This window comes from Gobius niger, assembly GCF_951799975.1.
Source record: "Gobius niger genome assembly, chromosome: 6".
Lineage (NCBI taxonomy): Eukaryota > Metazoa > Chordata > Actinopteri > Gobiiformes > Gobiidae > Gobius > Gobius niger.
In genome coordinates this window covers 38,971,407-38,993,149 of record NC_136857.1, presented here as the reverse complement: position 1 = coordinate 38,993,149, position 21,743 = coordinate 38,971,407, and the positions used below count along the sequence as shown (strand labels likewise).

Sequence of the window (21,743 nt, the reverse complement as noted above, 5' to 3'; positions counted from 1 at the left end):
GACCCCAAACTTTGTAACAGTAGTGTATGTCAAAATGAAGATTATTATTATATTAAACAATGCATTATTATTATTAGGCTCAAGCAACGGACACGCAGTGTGCTAATTAAAATCAATAACAGAGACCGAAAACGCAATAATTCACATAGCACACGTGCACCGATACGCAAGTAACAGGGATCAGAAATTAGTGCTCCGCGAGCTCTAATTTCTAAGAGAAAATAATAAAAGATGGCTCTGTGGCACCCCCTCAAACAGGTAGTTTGACACAAAAAATGACATTGTATAAAGGTGACATTGGCCAGGAACATAGACCACATCAGGACATGTAAAAAAAATACATATTATGGCCCTGCCCTAAACGCTACAGAAAGTCGGCCATCTTGGCCTGAACCTCAAACCTTCAAAATCGTACCTCTTGAACTTCTGACCCCTGATCCCCATGTATTAATTTAAAAGCCTCGAATTTCGGTCAAAATATCCCAGATCCATGTGGCTTTCAAAATCACCATTTAAATTTAGGAAATATATTTGGGTGTGGTCATGACAAGCCCGCAACTCAGAGGCCATTTTCAATGGTGTGCAAATTCATCCACTTTTGCAGAGAAGGCCTTTAAATTGGCTTGTAAGTGGCCCACCCATCCACCGTGAAAATAGGTCTATGAGAGGTTCTCCTCAAATTCATACATTTTCATCGTTATTCCTAAAAGGCACACATTTCGACTCCTACGCCTTTATACTACCTCTTTGGACTGTACAATCACAGGAAGTTATTTTTTTTATTGACTGGGCATCTACTGGGAAGAACATAAATCGGCGAATATGGTTCCACCCTCATTAAAAACAGGGAAAAAAATGTTTACAGTGGGGAACGTCTCCACCTTACACTCACAATTTTAATGCACTATGGATCGAAGAAAAAAAGTCGAGGTTGGGATTGAACGTGCTGCCTCCTGGTTGGGAGCCCGGAGCTCAACCCTTGCATTTGCTGAACACTAAGTAGCAGCTTTAGAGGCTTGGCGATATTTACTGAATCATTTTGTAATCAAGGCAAATTCGCCTGGGTGCCCAACAAATTGAGTTCATAACATCATGCTATGAATAGAACTACGCGGAAAGGACTTTCGTGGAATTTGACACCCCTTGCCTGATGTTGTTTTCCCTATTGGCTTCTCCCAAGTATAGAAGCAAAAACGTTCACTGGCTATAGAAAGGATTTCAACTATAGAGAGCGTGAAAGGCACTGCTGCTGCGAGGGTGAGGCCGGGGTAGGCTTGAGGCTGAGGCAAGAGTGAGGCTGGGATGGGACTGGGTTGGTTTGATTTAATCATGATGTAATGCACCTCACGGACGGATGTTAGTGAGATCAAACTAAACGTTTACCTGGAGAAGTTGGAGCCTCCGTAGTTTGGTTGGCACCTAGATGGAAAACAATAATTATACATAATGCCTCTTGTTTAGTCTGATTTTAATCCTGTGAGAGATAAAGTGGATACAAGAATGTACCTTCACAGAGAACTCCAGCATCTTGATAATGTCCGCAGTAATGGGCTCCAAGTCCACTATGTGAGCACTCAAATACAGATGTTTCACTTCCTGAACAGCGGACATTATCCACCCAGATTAATCCACTGCCCTGTCCAAACTGTGCATAACGTGTTACTGCCACAGCGTCGCCACATCCGGCTTGTCGACAAACCACTGTAGCGTCGTTTATGTCCCAGGAGTGATGACACACTGTCCCCCAATAACCAGCGGCAAAGACCTCCACTCTGCCAGAGCAGTTGTTGTTCCCTGCCACCAGTCTCACTGAGCACGGTGAGGATTTTCCAAAAGAAATAATATAGTCAGATTTCGCAGTCAGATTTAGCATGCAAGAATAATAGTACACATATGTTTGCGCAGGTTCTCTGTCGGCCAGAAAGCCTTCAATTGCTGCGTTGCAGGTTCTAGAATGTGATGATGTCACAGGACCCAGTGGGGAGAGGAGCCACTTTTTCCTGTTAACTGCATTACACTTTCACAAGTCATATCTAAAAAGAACATTTATGATTTACAAAAATGATCCTTAATTTCAGTCACTGGGTCCATGATATCTCTGTGCAAGATCAAACATTTCTTCAAAAACAAAATAATTTTACCTTTAATATTACTTTCATAGCAGAATTTTTGGCTAATGAGTCTGAGAAATGAGCAGGTTCAGTAACTGTCCGCTGAGTTTCAGAAATATTGATGGTTGGTTTTAAGAGTCTTTTTTTGTTTTTTTCTCGTATATTTGCTGGTCTACTAGTACCTGGAAGCAGCAGGTGTGACGTCACACTTAACAAACGTATAATATTATAGGCCTTTAGAACACTGTGATGTCACCTGCAACCCAGCATGTGCTGAAGAATTAAAATGTCGACTAAACTAAAGTTCATTGAGATGGGGACATCTTGGCTCTTGTGGTCAGAAAAAACACAAGTTAGAGAGGTCTTATTGAAGTCTGGCCACTTCTAATCAGGACTGTCAGCTACCAAAGTTGTTGTACAGTGTCACCATTACCAAGTATTTGTTGTGGTCTGAGACGGAAGGGGGTGAACGGGGTGGTGATCCAATAGATCCAATATCCAATAGCATGTACAAAAGAGAAAAGATTTTTGTTTATTTTCGCTGGTGGCCACTGTGCCATCGTGCCTGTCTGCTTTTTGATGAGGCCATTGTTGTGCTGTGAGCTAACGCGGTGTGTTCAGTGGGTTAAATTTATTTGCGTTTTGTTTTTGGTCGTGAGCTGTGTGTGCAGGGTACGTCATTGGCACTAATGACCGTGTGTGTGTTCTTCTTTCCCTCTGGTCAAATGTGTGTTGGGATAATGTTGCTAGTTGTCATTGTGTTGCTAGTTGCTGTAGTGGTAGTCTCTATGGGAAGTGGATTTATGCAAGAGACATTTATTTATATATTATCTATTTGCAAAACTTTTTCTTTTTCTTCCTTTTTGCCTTTTCCACCCCCTGTGCTTTACAGTGTTACAGGGGTGAGCTTTACAGGGGGAATGAGCCCTATCGTCACTCAACGCAGGAGAGAGGTGAGAACAGCCCAAACTTTAAGAAGCCGTTTTCTTTGCTTAGAGATATCCTGAGAGGTTAGCTTCAAATGTTAACAGGTTGTCCAAATATGATCAGATTTCCATCATTGGAAAGCTTAGAGACGGCACTTTCATAATCTCTGTCCAACTCAAATTGCCCCAAAACCGAGTTGTGTCCCTGATTTCAATGATGGGTCACATATTACCTTAGTTTGCGCCAACTCTGTGTTCCGTATGTGCGACCTGCTCGACAAGAGTATGCACTGAGTCCTGTCATGAAGTTCAACTGGCTTGAACATTAATTCGCAAATCAATGTGGGAGACCAAATCGACAAACCAGTCACTAGGAGTAATGCGTGTGAGAGACGACAAGGTCGAGAGACGGGGACCCCATCGTACAACCATGAACCTGAAGAAGTTTGTCTTTTGATAATCGTGCTTGACACTCTTCAGTTAATCGGATAATAACAAAGACTTGCTAATGGAGTGACACTAGAGATCTTCAGTGGAAAAAAAAAAAAAGTTAAAGTAAGACCTCTCGAACTTGTGCTTCGTGTCACACTTTCCAACCAAAATGCAAAGAAGTTTCCATAAATAGACCTGAAATGTCCTCATCTCAATCGACTTAATCAAGTCAATGATTTAAAGTTTCACCACAGTAAATATTGCTCCAACCTACGACATACAAAGAGTAATTTACATGCTACAATTAACTCTTTGGAAGTCTGAATGCCTCTCACCAGTCTGTGTAGCTATACAGAATGCAACATTAGTTCATTTTAATTGGCGATTAGCAAGCTGGGGTAAAATAAACGTTTGCTCATACTTATGGTTACTTCATAATTTACCACATGTTATGAGAAACAGTCTTTGTGAGGTCAAAAGGAAACATTTACCAGGAGTAGGTGGATCCTCTGTAGTTTGGTTAGAACCTAGATGAAAAACGATAATTACACCTTTGAGTCTGACTTTATTAATGTGAGAGATAAAGTGAATACAAGAACATACCTTCACAGAGAACTCCAGCATCTTGATAATGTCTACAGTAATGGCCTACAAGCCCACTATGTGAGCACTCAAATAGAGACGATTCACTTCCTGAACAGCGGACATTATTCATCCAGATAATTCCACTGCCCTGTCCAAACAGTGCATTACGTGTTACTGCCACAGCGTCGCCACATCCGGCTTGTCGACAAACCACTGTAGCGTCGTTTATGTCCCAGGAGTGATGACACACTGTCCCCCAATAACCAGCGTGGAAGACCTCCACTCTGCCAGAGCAGCTGTTGTTCCCTGACACCAGCCTCACTGAGCACGGTGAGGATTTGGAAAGAAAATTTTAGAAACAGTCAGATTCACCATGTAAAGAGGTTCACAAGTGTTGCACCAGTATCCATGGGGTACAAAACGCAGCGGCCCTTCTCCTCACAGGGACCAAAAAGTGACAAGCCGTATCAAGCCGGTGTTAGCTGCTCTACATTGGCTTCCTGTGTATTACAGGATACGGTTCAAGCTTCTACGTATTGTTTTCAAATGTCTCCATGGCACTGCTCCTCTGTATTTGTCTGAGCTTCTTTTATGTCACGCCCCTGCTAAGGCTCTGAGATCAGCTGGTCCACTGCTTTTGGAGGTTCCTCGCTCCAAGCGTGTGACCGAAAGGGACAGGGCAGCTCAAGGACGCAAGGATCTCCCTAGTATTTAAGCACATATCCAGGCCATATGTTCGAATAATGGACCATTATTAGTGCCAGTGGACAATGGTTATTGCAGGTTAGCCCCGTTAGCTTGTTACAATCGCCTACAGCTCATTGTTGATGAAAAGTCCTCAATAAACCACAATGCATCAAGCCCGTGTGATCGTCTCAAAGGCTGCTTTATATAGTTACAGCTTTATTTACGTTATTATTGCATAATACTTGTTTTCACCGGATCTATGCGCTGCTGAGGAGCTAGTTAGCTCCGGGCGAGCGGTTAGCAGCTCGGCTACGGACTTGTTTTTTGACATGGCTGATGTTCTCACGTTGAAAACACAGACATGATAAAGTTGTTTTGGGCAGAGAGATAATCAGAGGCTGTCAGTGCTTTTTACTATAGGGACAGCTCACAGACCCCAGGGCAACGGTGAGCTATCCCGCCTTCGAGGCTCCGAGCCGGGCGGGGACTGTACAGTTGTTGAACTCATGCTTCTATCTAATTATTGAAAAAGTTAGGTGCAAAATATTGTTGTTTTTGGATTAAAATGCGATTAATTGAGATTAATTATCCATCCATCCATCCATTTTCTTCCGCTTTATCCGGGGCCGGGTCGCGTGGGCAGCAGTCTCAGCAGAGATGCCCAAACCTCCCGATCCACACACACCTCCTCCAGCTGTTCTGACCCCGAGGCCACACCTCCTCCAGCTGTTCTGACCCCGAGGCCACACCAGGCCAGCTCGGAGACATAGTCCCACCACCGTGTCCTGGGTCTTCCACGAGGCCTTGTCCCACTAGGACATGCCTGGAACACCTCCCACGGGAGGCGACCAGGAGGCATCCGAAACAGATGCCCGAGCCACCTCAGCTGCTCCGTTCGACGTGAAGGAGCAGCGACTCTACTCCGAGCTCCTCCCGGGTAACTGAGCTCCTCACCCGATCTCGGAGGGTGCGCCCAGCCACCCTGCGAAGGAAACTCATTTCGGCCGCTTGTATTCGCGATCTTGTTCGAGATTCGAGATTAATTAATTAAAGACTGGTAATAGGTGGCGTTCACGTGACATCACAACATCCTAAAGAGCTATAGTTTAACATTGAGGTGGAAATCAACTGACGGTAACTATGGTAACTGTGGTAACTGACAAAATGCATATTTTTATGTCTTTGTCTTTTGGCTCATATCTCAGTCATTACTGGAGGAATCCACATGAAACAAAAACTGTCACAAAGTTCATCGTCTCCTCTGTCTCATATGAACTTATGTACAATTATTATCTCTAAAAATGTCAAAAAGTGGTGACAATATGCGAAAACATGACCATGATGTTGTCAAATAGAAAGGACTTTCAGACAAAAAAATAATATCACAGGTTTGTGAATCCAATCACGATCAGATACTGAAGAGGAAAAACATTTGTCAATTTTCGTTTTGGAGATTTCTTACAAAAACTGCATTTCTCCCATAGAGTTGCATTGGCCCTGCCCTCCATCTGACATTATGACATCATCACATTCTAAATCGTGAACGCCACCTATTAACTCGATTACATTTTTTTAATTGATTCCCACCACTAATAATATTATATTTGCGCCTACATATAAACAGAGCATTTTCTCATGACGATTAACCATTTAGGAGTCTGTGAAAGCCATTCAACAGTTTCACCATGGAGTTATTCAGAGGAGAACATCCATTAATGTTATTGGAGCTTTGCAAGTTTGGATAAAATATAAAATGCTTTCATTCATATGCATTATGTTACATAACTTAAGCACTATGAATGAAACCCGTCTGAGTGAGGTCAAAATGAGACATTTACCTGGAGAAGCTGGAGCCTCAGTAGTTTGGTTTGCACCTAGATAATAAACAGTAGTTACACATACAGCCTTGTGTCTGACTTACAGTATCAGTGGATACAAGAACTTACCTTCACAGAAAACTCCAGCATCTTCATAATGTCCGCAGTTATGGGCTCCAAACCCATTATGTGAGCACTCAAATATAGAAGCTTCATTTCCTGAACAGTGGACATTATCCATCCAGATTGATCCACTGCCCTGTCCAAACGTTGCATAATTTGCTACAACCACAGCGTCGCCACATCCGAGTTGTCGACAAACCACTGTAGCGTCGTTTATGTCCCAGAAGTCGTCACACACTGTCCCCCACTGTCCACCGTGGAAGACCTCCACTCTCCCAGAGCACCTGTTTCTCCCTGACACCAGCCTCACTGAGCACGGGGAGGATTTTGGAAGAAAAAAACAACAACAGATTTACCATGTGCACGTATTTTTAAAGAGTAAAATGGCACCTCCATAAAAAGTTTAATTACACTCTACAATTAACTTTGTAGGAGTCTGTGAATGCCATTCACTCAATAGTTGTTCAGAATGGAACATTCAACAATTTAATCTGGGTACAATACATAAATAGCTTAACCTTTACAGTAAAAGTTCATAGCGTATATGGTTACATCATAATGTATAACGTGTCGTGAGGTCAAAATGAAACCTGTACCTGTAGTGCTCTGAGCCGCTGTAGTTTGGTTGGCACCTATAAGGAAAACATCATCACATTATTATCAAGTGGGGAATATGATATTTTAGACCAAGTAATGCATGAAACTGTTGCCAAGTGTAACCCAGTGTTCTTTTGCAGGTCGGTGACACTGAGGAAGATCCCAAGAAGTGATCAAAAGTAAAGTAGTAGTGAAGGTAAACAAACCCGTCTCACTAAAACAACCATCTTTCAAAGTTCAAACAACTTGACAGTGTTTCTTCCAAACTCACAGTGATATTTCCTTCGTGCCATTGCTGCTTCAGCTTCACCAGTGCAAAGATTATCAAAGCATTTCAAAGCATTCATGGATTCAGATTGTTCCATTGTTGTGTTGCATTTCTCTACCCTAAACCAGGCTTGAACACGGGCTGAGACAGACCTGGGACGTTGCAGTGGGGCGTGTTGCAGCAGGACACTGGAGCAGTGTTGGAGTAAAAGGGCAGAGAGCGGTTTGTGTTGCAGACGTCCTGGGACACACAGCCGTGAATGGGCCGAGAGCCGCCCCCCGAGGCCACACCTGAAACAGTTCAAAGGAGAAACACTGAGGCCTCACAGTCCGGTGCAGACCTGTTCATATGGTCGTGTGGAAGTCAAGTGGAAAAGGTTTATAGACAGAAAACTACAGGCTTTTAGTCAAACAGGGAGAAGTTTACATGTGTGGAGTTCTTAAAGAATACAGAGAACCTGTTTTGATATTAACGTGTTTACAAAAGAGTTACTGACGTGAGTGAAAGCAGCTTTCCCCAGAGTCACAGCTCACATTCGCTTTACATCCAGATGTGTTTGGATCACAGCTGTAGCACTGGAGAGAGCCAGCAGGGGGCGATGGTACTGAAAATACAAAAGACAAAGAAATATTCAGTAAATGTCTGTAAGTCAGGATTAATGGATCATTCACAAAAGTGTTATTTCCCTCAAAGAAAATGTGCATCTGTCTAGAATTAGCATAATAAATGCACATATGTATTTCAATCAGTTTTTGTGAATGATGGCAGGGGTTGCCTGGTTACAGCAGGCGGCTGATGGAGCAATTGCAGCTTTGACCCAGCAGAGGGTGCACTGTGTGACTTAACTCTTAAGTGCAGCATTTTCTCTTCCTGTATTTTGTTGTTAACATTATTTAATTATTTTTTTTACCTGTAATGGCATGAATAAATGGTAATTTAGTCGACCTACACGCAATAGATAAGACTCCCAGCACTTTTACTGCCACTGCCTGCTGGCAGCGTGTCCTAAAAGTTCCCTGAAAAGTTTTCAATTAGTTCAAAATGCAGCTGCAAGATTGTTAACGCGGACAAAGAGAAGAGAACACATGACACCTGTGCTAAAGTCTCTCCACTGGCTTACTGTTGAGTTTAGAATAACATTTAAAATTAAATCTATAAAGGGTTTAGCTCCGCTTTATCTCCAAGACGCTGTCATTCCATATCAGCCAACCAGAGCTCTCCGCTCTCAAAACTCAGGGCAACTAGTGATTCCTCGAGTCTCCAAAATCATTGTAGGAGGCCGAGCCTTTAGCTCCAAGCTCCGGTTTTATGGAATAAAATCTTGTTTGCATTATATTTGATGTCATAGTCCACACCATATTTGGAACACACGTTTAAAAGTTCCTGCATCCCAGCACTGCTTGGACTAAAAACAACATCATCGGCGTACATGAGATGATTTACAAAGGTAGACCCGATACAGCCGGTCCTGCACACATTTAACAGCTGTGACAGTTCATCCATATACAGACTAAACAGTACAGGAGAGAGGATTCCACCTGGTCTCACTCCATTAGTAACACCAAATGGAGCCGACACACTACAGCCCCACCTCACCTGCATCACCTGGTGGGCGCACCAGTAGGCTAAGATACTCAATATATACTTATGTACATGTAAAGGACTGTTTTGTCTGAGCATTATTTTGCACCGTTCATTCTACAGTTAGGGGGTGATTTATCAAGTGTTTGCTCATGTGCAAAGTGACTTACTCGCACAGGATTGTCTTAGATTTGGGGTCCTTTTACTGTAATACAGCCAACACCAAATGGTGATGTAAATATATGTGTTTAGAAAAGTAAAACCTATGTCAAATGTTAAGTCACTGTCTAATAGAAAAATAAGTAAATGCAAAACTTAAACTCAGTATTTAGAGACAAAAAAGCAGGAAATGTTCAGATTAAAAAAAGGATGTAAAACTGAGGATGAGTAAAAATGTTTCCTATTGGTTTGTTCCAATGTGTCACTATGGCGACGTCGTCTCTTGAGTTTTAATAAAGATCTTTTGAAGCACTGACAAAATATGCAAAAGCACTTTTCTCTTTTCTTGTTCTGGGCATCGAATCTTCTGCACCAGTGTCAGTTTTACAGGAAAAAAGAGCCAGCTGTTTGTTTATGGTGCCGTCTGTGACAGTTCATTATCAGGGGAGCGGCTCCCCCTGGTGGTCGTGTATCATACTCTTTGTGACTTCTACCAGTAAGTATTCAGCCTGGTTAAATGTGCCTGACATTTATGATTCATAGACTTTTAAGACGTACCTTAGAGTTCAGTTAAACATTTCCTCTCAGACTAATAATAAAGTCTGACTCACCGGAGACGTTGGCAGCGTTACAGTCGTCCGAGTCGCAGCAGGTGCTGTTCTTGCGGTCGTGTTTTGGGTCAATTTTAGTGGAGAAGTAATGAACTCCGGTGGAAGGACACTGGTCGGACGATGCACAGCCTTTAGAGATGCTGACGGTCGAGTTCCCGGGGCTGAAAAACACTGAAAAGGAGCAGGTCAGTCAGTTTCTCAATACGCACAAATACAGGCCATTGGGATCGTTTTAAAGCGGAAAATGCTCTTTTTACAAAGAAAAGTAAATGAGAAATAGTGTCCAAGAGTGTCGCCTATTTGCGAAAAGTTCAATTATTTTTTAGTTTTTAGTCTAGTTTTAGTCGACTAAAATGAAGACAAATTTAGTCGACTTTACATTTACAATATTCATTATAATCATATCTAATGAAGTTCCTCTGCTTCATGGAGCTTCTCCTCATGAACAAAGCTCAGAGCTTTACCTCTGGCAGAGGATCTACAGCAGGGGTAGGCAACATCAGGCCCGGGGGCCAAAACCGGCCCTCCATCATCAAACTCTGGCCCTCGAGATGATTTTGAGAAATATTATGACCCAAATCAGAGCTCAAATGCCTGTTAAAGTACTCTAGAAATGTGAAAAATACTGTCAATTCCTTAAAATGTCTTAGCAGAGCATCTAAAGGATCATAATCATCTAAAGGAAGAAATGACTTAAATCTACATGAATTAAGAGATTAAATCTAAAGATTGAGTGGATTGAGTCTGGCCTTAGAGCAGATAAAACCTATTCTGGCCAATGGAACAAGCACAAGTTTTTTTCTTAATTCAGATTATTTTGCATAATTTCAAGTGAAAAAGAAATGTTTTTTACAGTTAAAGTTAATCCGTCTGATTTCCAGTGGGATTTCTATTTGTTCGATTGTCATTAGCGTTTTTATCTCATCTTAAATTTACTCACATTTAACATAAAAAAAAAAAAGCAATTCAAGCAATTTTAAGTCATTTATCTAATTTAAGATGGACATTTTCCTAATGTGTATGATGTACAATAGTGATGCGCGGGTTGCGGGTTCCACCGCGGGCCCTGCGGTCTGCCCGCGGTTCGGGTCGGGTCGTGAAATTCTCCTTCGATCGCGGGGCGGGTTGGGGCGGGTCAAAAAATGCCGGTCGCGGGCACTCTATGCCTCCGTACGCGCATTCATTAAATTCATTCACAACTTATTCCGTCGTCTTTACAGCAGGTTTTTAGCGTAAATATACGTCGGATTTTCATAAAACAAGCAGCGTTTTGCAGCTTGTGATCCAGAGAACGCTTTTGTGGAGCTCATGTCTCCTATTTTCCACCGTATGTGCGACTGTGTGTGACTTCGCGTTAGGCCGACCTCTGCTCTTCCTCTCTCCCTCTTGCCCAGCGCTCTTCAGAGGGAGAGAGAGAGAGCGCGATGACACGCCGGTGCTGTTCATACGGATCATAGTTGTAACGCGTAATTTTTAATGGTTGCGGGTGCGGGTGCGGGGCGGGGCGGGCTGTAAAAATAGAACAACGTTGCGGGGCGGGCCGGGTCGGGTTAGAACCTGCTCCAAATGCGGGACCCGCGGGTTGAAAAAAACCCTGACCCGCGCATCACTAATGTACAACACTGGCACATGTAGAAAGTGATGCTTTATGTCAATGGCTTTAATTGGAGGGTTCGGCCCTCGGTCTTTTGACGATGAAGAAAACCGGCCCTCCACAGAGTGATCGCCTCCTCCTGATCTACATGATCTGAGGCTCTTTCAAACTTTGCTTGGATGATTTTAGTCTCTTCTTTTCCTTTTTTTCCCGTTTTTTTCAAATTTTAGTCACAGTTCTATTCTCATTAAAAACGTTTAGTTTAGTTTTAGTCACAAAAATATTACTTTGACTTTTTGTCGACGAAATGAACACTGTTTTTGCAGAAAAGACATGAGACTAACACTAAAGTAAAAGCGGTTAATGAGACTAGAACTGACTAAAATCTGCAGATATTTTGATCGACTCCAAAAAACTTAAAGTAAAAAGGACTTGAAAACATTTCAGTGGCATGTTTAAATCCTCTGCCAAAGGAACAGGTCAGTGCGTTGTTCATGTGAAGAACAAACAGGGAGCACAGCATCATTAAACAGGTCACTACAACTTTACATTTAATCGTGAACATTTACATGAAAACCTGTGTAAAAGAGTGATTTGACTAAAACAGTTTGTCCAAACTCAAAGCTAATCTAATATGTGTTGTGTAAATGAGCCCTGGCTCCTCTTCATCACATTCCTGTCTTTGCAAATACACATGCAGGACAATATTCCAAAGCAAATACATGATTGCGTTAGTTGCAGTGAGAATCTGGAGCTGTTACCTGAGACGGAGCTGGAGACGCACATCGTCTGTGCTGAGGAGCAGTTCACCCACGTCTGTTTGGAACAGGATGGATCTGAGCAGCTCCAGCACTGAAGAGCCGCCGCTGCAACGACCACAAGCACCAGGTTACACTCAGGTTACACTCAGCACTCCAGATTCAAGGCGCAGGTGAAAACGTAGACTTTTACTGCAGGGTTTAACTCATAGATTTGTTTCTAGTTTTGTCTTTAACAACTGAGTTTTATCGTCTTTCGTTTGAAATCAATCCAAAACGTATCTATTCAAGAATACTGACATGTTTGGTGTAATTATCAGCCTGATTAAAAAAGTGCCTTTCATCGATGGCGTCTCAGATATTCAGAGACTGGAGTTATTAACATTATATATGAAAAAGAGTCTTTTCAACGGCTCTTTGAAATGATCGGATCCTAAGACTCGGCTCCCAGAAAAGAGCCATGAATCCCATCACTGCTGTAATCCAAATATGGTCATTTCCTTTGTGGGACACAGCAGCGGGACGGGAGGAATACTGTATACACATGGCGAATGTGCAGACAAAGGGACTCCACTTTAACTTTAGTCGCTCCATAAGACTCCACACTATACAGGCCCATTTTAGGGTTAGGGTCACGGCTAAGGTCAGGGCTAGGTTAAGGGTTGAGTATGAATAAGCGGATTATTAACGGCCTATTAGTATGTTAACAGATAAAAGCAGTATAAGTAATAAGTCAATACTTTACAAGCATATTATTAATGCTTATTAATACCTTATTTATACTTAATGAGCTCACCTTAATATAAAAGCACTACCAAAAGATCATCCTGCAAAATAAATCCTCCTGCTTTTGTCTTTGACATGATCACACAGGCCTCACATCTGCATCAACAACATGTAAAATGGAGGAAAATACAAAGAAGTGTCTACAATAAACAACATTCAACCCCGAAATAAACAATGCTGGAATTCATTCTTTATTCAGTACAGACACTGACTATGGTCCACATAGGATTAACAGAAAACGTCAAAATGAGACAATTAGGCCACATACTAGTCTATGGATGGTGCACTTCCTGTAGTTCCACCACAAGGGGGCGGGGTACAGTGGGGAACAAAAGGCTCTGAACATTAGGAGAGCACAGACAGCAGCATGTTTGCCTTTACAATATTACCTTTAATAACTCGATCATCTGTTTATCCTGCTTCTTACAATCATTACATTGCTCTTAGTGCTTTACGTCATGTTCTGCGCCATATTCACATTTTTAACACTTGTTCCATCCCTGCAGTGTAAGGGCTGATTATCACCAGATCATCCACAAACATGAGATGGTTGACAACTTCCTGTTTTACCGCCATTCAACTGTAACTTCATCAAAATAAACATTATGTGAGAGCCAATGCAGTTGAAATGCTAAAAAGCGTTTCAAGTTAAAGTTAATAATATTAAATAGTTTGTTGGTTAAAAAGTGGCAAAGGTTAAAAAGTCTAAAAGCTAAGCTTAAAAACTACAGTTAAAAGACTAATGCTAAAAGGTAAAAGCGTTAAAAGAGGTAAAAAAGCCCTCAATCTAAGTCCCTCCCATTACTTAGACACCTCTGATGTCATCAGTGTTGAGCTGAGTTCAGGTGTGGGAGCAAACAGATTTTCTACCTGTTGCTACAGAGAGAATGTAATGTTCATATTTATTTTTTGTCTAATAAATGGACTTCACTGGATTACGTCTCCCTGGTCTTCAGTGTAAGAAACCTTTCACATCTGGCTCACTGTGGCTGTTGAAATGAGCCACTACACATTAGAAAGAACAGGAGAGACGATTCCTCCTCGTCGAACACCTTTACAAACAGGAAAAGGCTCAGACTGTCACACTTTACATGCATGACACAGAATGACACAGAAACACAGAGATACAGAGCAAATACTTGTTCCACTCCTCTTCTGATTAATTTCATAAATAACTGATGATGATGAACCCGATCAAAGGCCTTCGTGGCATCAGTGAAGCACAGAAACAGAAGAGCTCAAGCTGTGATATTTTACTACAATCTCTGTCAGTTATTCTGTTATTTTAATATTCTTTATGCATGCCCCATAGCCTTATAGTATAAAGATTTATAGCTTTATGTAAATTCTGTGTTATATGTTTTGTGTTGCACGTCTGCACCGAGAAATATCCCCAGTTTGTGAACCTGTTCTCAAACAATGGTTATAAAAAGTATTGTTTTTATGACGTCAGCGTCTCTTTTTAAATCCAAACTGATCATCACTCGTTAGAACTACATTTCCAGTCTTATGTACAATATATTATCTAACCTTTGGAAATAATATTTTTATTTTACAATTTTTATTTTTATTTTTTATTCATCTTCTATTTGTTATTTTCATTTTTATTCTGTTATTTCTTAATGAATTGTTTCCAGTGTATCTGTTTGTGTATGTTTTCATTTGATAATCCGATATGATGAGAGAGAAAAGTGTGCTACGTCTGTACTGAACAAAACCTAAATGCAATAATGACATCACACCAATAAAAAAGTTGATCATAAAAAAAGGGAAGGAATTTGACTCATTAATTACAAACTCCACCACTATGGAAAACATAAACTTGCAATATTTTTTTTATTTCAGTAACCTACAGTAAAAGTACTATCTCTGCATTTTGAATGTTTTCTCCCGGTCTCCTACAGCCTTAATCTGGTTTAATCTCTCACCTGGGCCGACGCAGAGGAGCAGAACCACCAGAACCACCAGAGGTCCCAGAGGCTGGGTCGCTGAGAGCTTCATGACGCCCGTCTGATCACGGTCTGATCACGGTCTGATCACGGTCTGATGACGGTCTGATCACGGTCTGATCACGGTTTGATCACGGTCTGATCACGGTCTGATCAGTGACTGATCACGGTCTGATCACGGTCTGATCACTGCGATGACTGCGTTACTTTATAAACCCTCATTCCTGCTGTGGCGAGTGGTTTGTCCAGTTCTGTCACGCCAGTACTTTCCAAAACTTCATTTCCTCGTGCCAGTGAATGTGAGGCACTGCAGGCGTGAACAAATAAATATATGTTTGGAGACTTCAGTTTGAAAGGTTTAAGCTTCTATAACAAAAGGCAAAGTTAGGTTCATCTATTAAAGCTATAAAAGTTTAAATAACAGAAATATGAGGAAGTTTAGACTTAGTCATTAAATTATGTCTAGGATGTAATGATTTTGTGTTTTTAAATTGAAGCACGTTGGTCCTCCTGGTGTCATTGTTAAGTGATATATAAATACACTTTGATTGATTGACAGTAATTATATAAATAACACGTCATGACAAATACTCCAGATGTTGCAGCATCTGTGAGTGAAGTTTTAATTTATTTGAGCGGCAGAAAAACAAAACTCAGGAGGAGTAGGTGGTCGGTTGTATGAAGACCGTCACATTTATATTGCTGAGTTTCAGGTTCTGGAATGTGATGATCTCACAGGAACCAGGGGGGCGGAGCCACTAACTTTCCTCCTGAACATCGCTGCCTGGACTGGAAGATGGAGAGACGATTGGCTACGTCACATGATATGGCACAGAAAGAGAGAGTTTTCCCTGATCACTGTTTGAAAGTGATTGGATTCATAAACTGCCACATTCATCTTACACTGAAAGTCCTTTCTCTTCAAACACCACATGTCGCGCCTCAGATTCCTTCACTGATAATGTGTACGTGACCTACAGTCTGTGATTGGCTGAGGCAGGAAGGGCATCTGCTTTGAGTCTGTAAGTTCATGACTTTATGATGTGGTGGAACAGGTTTGTCCGGTGGATTTGCTCTCACTTGGCACAATCATACTACAATCATCTTACAGCATGTGCTAATTTTCTCACAAAAGCATTTGTACAGACTGACCGTCATGTGGACGCACCTGGGGGCGGGGCTTTACTGGAACTGGGCCCTCTGACTCCGCCTCCACACACGGCTAAGGTGTGACTCTGCAGGTGACGGGGACAACATTTAAATGGTGTCAATAGCCCTATTCGCACAGGATTAGAATTACTGAATATTACTGACGTCCTCAGAGTTTCTGTTCCCGTGTGAATCTGCCATGTCGGTCATTTGGAAAGTAAAAATTCCCCCTGAGTAATTATGCAAACTCTGAGGTCCCCGTGAGTCTAGTCCACATGTCAGAGTTTGGAACGTTTTTAACCAGGGTAATAAAGTCTAAATACGGGCGACATCGATTTAAAGCGTCTTATACCAATATATTTATGTCCACATTTAAAGGGCCTATATCCTGAGCCATTCCAAAGTAAACTATAGGCTTTTATATGACATACTGTACTTCTAACACTATGGATGCTCATTTATGTGAGAAATAGAAGTATTTACTGGGGTATTTTTCCAACCTGGAAACAAGAGGCTTGGATTCAGTTAACTCCGCCCCCTCTCTCAGAGTTGACCCCGCCCATGCATTTGTTTTCTTTCTTCTTTCTTACAACAGAAATGATAATAAGCAAATAAATATCCAACAAACGGCACATTTTTAGTCCCAGTCACTAGAGGTAAAATTTTAGGCCCAAGCCCGAGCACAGCCCGAGCCAGACCTGAAATTCGGGCCGGGTCGGGCCGAGAGTACAGGCATGACAGTCGGGCTTCGAGATTTAAAAAAAAAAAATGTTACTGTCATTATAATCTCAAATAAATATCTAAGTTATAGACTATTAGACTATTGAATACTATTGGCTTAGACTGTTGGATACAAAATATGATTAAACCTCTTCCTGCTGCGCTGGGAGGGGAGGGAGGTGGTGCGGGGGCATTGCATCGCAAAAGCATGCCCAGGCACCTTTAATACCGGCGCTACACAGACAACATTAATATTCACTCTTTCTCTCAGGACAGCGTTTAACCTACAGAGGATAAATCAGTAGTTTGACTCCTGTTTGTGAACATCCCAGTTCTACTTTATTGTAATTTCACCAAACTACTCACATTGCTGCAACATCTCCACAAAAGTAGCAACGACAGACTCCTAAGGGGGTAGAGCTCGAAGTGATTTTTGAAATTTGATCAAGCTGTGTGTTTCTGTTACTGTTTATAGCTCTCACCAGAAAACCTACAACATGGTGGAGCATTGAGATCGAACGTAGAGATGCCATGCTGACCTCCCATTCAGCCATTGGGTCACAAAAATTACACACAAAGTTTTTTCTTCACATAAAAAGTTCCATAAAGCACCTTTAACCCATTCAAGAAGCTAGTGTCCCGCGCACTGGTCACTAGGGGCACTTGGAGTCATACTGATTGCTGTGGCTACAACTACAACCTTTGCTTGCATGCAAAAGAATCATGTAGATTCCATTAAAGACAATATCAGTTTTAATTTGGAGACGTAATTTTACGGCAGAAACAATCAAAATGACCTACTTCAGTAAATGTAACATGAAGATGCTTTGATTGTCATTATACAACTGTTCAACAAAATTTGTATAATTTGATGATCCATAGATGCGCTAGAGCGACCTGTGAGGAGCAGTGGGCGATAGCAGTGCAGTAGGATTCACCTATTGTGCATGTTTTTGTTGATGGGTAGGTTTCCCCCATCATTAACCTACAGTAAAGCCTTCAAACTGATGACTCAAAATGTATTTATAGCTTTGTACGTGCGTGCAGTGCCTCGCCTTCACTGGTACAACACCAGTATGAATAATTGGCCTAACAGGTAATTAACTTTTATTTTACAAATAAACTGGAGTGATTGAACTGGCCGAACCACTCGTCACAGCAGGAATCAGGGGAGTGATCAGATCGGCGTGATGAAGCTCTCAGCGACGCAACCGACTCTGGGGGCTCTGGTGGTTCTGCTCCTCTGCATCGGCCGGTAAGAGTTTATACGAGATTAAGGCTGCAGGTGAACGGGACAATACCGTAAATTCTCTAATACTGGCCTGCATTCCATTAGCGGCCGGGTCTCTGACAGAGGCCGGGTCTCTGACAGAGGCCGGGTCTCCGACAGAGGCCGGGTCTCCGACAGAGGCCGGGTCTCCGACAGGGGCCGGGTCTCCGACAGAGGCCGGGTCTCTGACAGGGGCCGGGTCTCTAACAGTGGCCAGGTTTGCGGCTGGCGGAGGCAAATAAACGCCGGTCTCTAAAACAGGCCGGGGCTAATATTAGAAACTATAGTGGTAGAAATATTCCCCATGTTAGGAATATGTCTCATACTGGTGTAAATGAAAACTCGCGTGCAGGAAGTAACAAACTGAACCCGGGCCGAGGGGGACGCTGCGGAGGAGCTGATCCCAGCGTAACTTTGACACAGATTTAGCCACTTTTCAAACCTCCTGTGACTGTTTGTGGAAACCGGGCAAACAACAAATGTTGTGTGACCCTCCAGGGTTTTAATAAAGTCTCCATCGCGTCTTCAAATCACGTCCAGCTGCTCCGTGTGCAGGTCAGTCCCACGCCTCAAAATAACTCCTCCCATCAGCGCGAGCGTCTCGTCTTCTCTCGGGTCAGTCTCATGATCGATCACAAACACAAACGCTCCGTCTAAACTCGCCTTTACACAAGATAACAACAATTAATCTGGTCCGGTAAAAACGAAACAGAAACCTGCAGTGACATTGATGTCAAAGCTCCGCTAACAGCAACGAAACACTTCCTGTTGTCCCGACAAAATAAAAGGCGTCAATGTTCCAGCCGCTGGGAGAGGGTTTGAAATGTTAATTAATAAATGAACCTAATATTTTAGGTGCAAATGGAAACAAATCTTGTTTTTCTTCATTTTCCTGGTCGTCCGTTTTGCTCAAATAGAAATAAAGGCCTGTCTCTAATTGTGGCCTGGTTCCAATAAAGGCCTGGTCCTCGATGCCCTTGAGTAAATAAAGGCCCCGGCCTCTATTAGAGTATTTACGGGGGAAGTGACGTCACCAAAAGCTGTTTCAGAAAAAACTACATTACCCTTGTAGTATTGGACTACAAAAATAAGTCAAACATGAACCACAATAACGAAACGGATTTACCTTCCACACCTACAGCTTTATCACAAACAATGCTCTGGTTTAATGTGTGCTTGATTTGTAAATTAGTATTTTCAGGAACATTTCTGGTCTGATGTGATGGATTCGGGGAACAGGTAAAAAAAATTGCCGGAACCCTCTCATTAAACACCATTATATCAGAACAAACCTTTGCCGGATCCTCCTAAATATTTCCCGGATCCTTTACCCTGAAAAACTGAGAATGGACGGGGATTAAATTAAGCACTGGGTTTAATATTCAACCAAATCCTGTCCTTTGGTTCATCCTCAGAGAAAGATGCAGTATTAACACAGTGTGGTCATGAACACACAGTGAGGTCATGAACACAGAGTGAGGTCACTAACACACAATGAGGTTACTAACACACAATGAAGTCATGAACACGCAGTGAGCTCATTAACACACAGTGAGTTCATTAACACACAGTGAGGTCATTAACACACAGTGAGGTCAGTAATACACAGTGCAGTCATTAAAATTCAGTGCGGTAATTAATTAATTAATCTGATAATATTTGGAGAGGTTGTGGCAAGTGGCAACTGGAAATATGTCAAAGAGAGAAATCGGCCTCTAAACTTTTGGCCTGTTCTCACCTTTCTCGGAGTGACAATAGGCTCATTTACATCTCATGAAGAAAAGACATTCTGCTGTAAAGCTCCCCCCGGTGTGTCATGTGTGTGGGGCTTCAGTCCTCAGGCCTTAAGTTCACTCACTCAAACGCACATAAACTGCCTTTTTAGCGTGACATTTGTTTGCTAAGGGATGTGTCAACAACGCAAACCAAAGCAGCAGTGCCTCCTCCCCAGACAAAAAAAAGAAACAGGAGACGAGTAGTGTAACATGGAAACAGGCAGATGTTTTGTTGACAGAGCAAGATTCTTCCAAAAGTACAATCAAACTGCACGAAAAAGAAACATTTTCTTAGAGTGATGTGCGCATGGAATAAATTACTATAAATAATTTTGGAAGGAAAAACAATTGCATTTTAAGTAAGAGTAAAACATTTTTATCAGCTGGACAACACTAAATTTAAATAACAAAAGCAACTTTGAAAAAGCCAAATAAGTTTATAATCGTGGTGGATCAGCCTATAGAGAACTGCAACTCTGTGTGCAAATTGTAATAAAAGGCAAAATAGAAAATGGATATCGATGAGATTAACGGTGTGTAAATCTTTGTATCCTGAGCCTGGAAATGAAGTACAAGCTGATATGAAACTTGATAATTATTGCTCCTTATGGAGGAGGTCAGGGCTGCGGGGAACATTCATGATTTTAATGGTGCGTTCCACTTATGTCCAAAGTCGGAAAATCCGACCAAGATAAAACGCTATCTCCGAGTTGTAGCGTTCCAGTTGTCCAGGTCAGAATCATCGGAGGTAAAAGTTACAACTTTGTTGCTCATATTGGAGCATCATATTCAGTTTACAGAGAAACTTCATTGTAATATTTTTTATAATTGTTGTAAATATAGTGATAATTTAGCACTAGTAGCTACATTTTTTTGTTTTTACCGTTAATAAGACGACGCTAGCAACAGAGCAGTAAAGCTTATCCATTTCGCATTGACATCTAGCAAGTCTATTTGGGAAACATCTGCCAATTAACGTGATTTATTGAAGCTTTACATGCACTACATGTCATGTCGGGCGCAAGTGCTCCTTCTCGGGTGAGCTGATTCTGTCCCGAGTTTCTGAGTCAGAATTACGGAGTTGTATTGCGTTCCAGTTGAAATTTCCAAGTAGGAGCTCGGAAATTCCGACTTCCGAGATCAAGTGGAATGCACCATAAGAGCAGGCTCAAGACCCAACATTTTAGTTTAGCTTTAACTGATATTAGTTTTGTTAGGCCTATTTATATATCCCAGCCCCTTGTAATTAATTGAATTGATATTTAATTGTCATTATTATTTATTTTGTATTTAAGCATTTTACCTCTCTGATTTTAATGATCCTATTCTTCGATTTTACTTTTAATTTATTTTAACAATTTTTACGCGCTTCCAGTTTCCTCTGAAGAAGCCCTCTGCCTCGGGAGCGGTGATTGGCGGTGGCTGCTGGGGTGCTGTCCTGTGGGTGTCTGGATGGAGGTGTGGTGTTTCTACCGCACCTCGTCCGGGCACCCTATGTTGGTGCCCTATGGCTGCAGTCGAGGTGCCGCTCCCGATGCAGACGGCTCTTTGGATGGTGTTTCCTTACCTGATTTATCTATACCCAGCCTTGTCTCAGCCTTACCTCAGCCATATGTCCATTGTTTTGAGTGTGTGATGTCTCTGCTCCTCCTATGTCCAGTCCTCCTCAATCAATCAATCAATCAATCAATCAATCAATCAATCAATCAATCAATCAATCGTCAAGTATATTTTACCATGCACACAATTGTTACATATACAAAGTGCAATAATCTCTGCATCAGCTGCACTTTAGTAACTCTTCTTCTTGAACGCCGACTGTAACAAGTGAATTTCTCCTTTGTG

The 21,743-nt window shown here is 41.9% G+C and overlaps 1 protein-coding gene across 1 annotated transcript; it reads right to left on the bottom strand.

Moving 5' to 3' along the window:
• Positions 1-7,660: 7,660 nt before the first annotated feature.
• On the bottom strand, positions 7,661-15,036 carry LOC306964348 (uncharacterized protein; the record flags this gene model as incomplete). The annotated part of the gene is made up of 5 exons (XM_079558340.1): positions 7,661-7,836; positions 8,043-8,150; positions 9,898-10,068; positions 12,253-12,357; positions 14,964-15,036. The coding sequence occupies 5 exons, from the start codon at positions 15,034-15,036 to the stop codon at positions 7,661-7,663; spliced, it is 633 nt and encodes a 210-aa protein (XP_079414466.1).
• Positions 15,037-21,743: the final 6,707 nt, after the last annotated feature.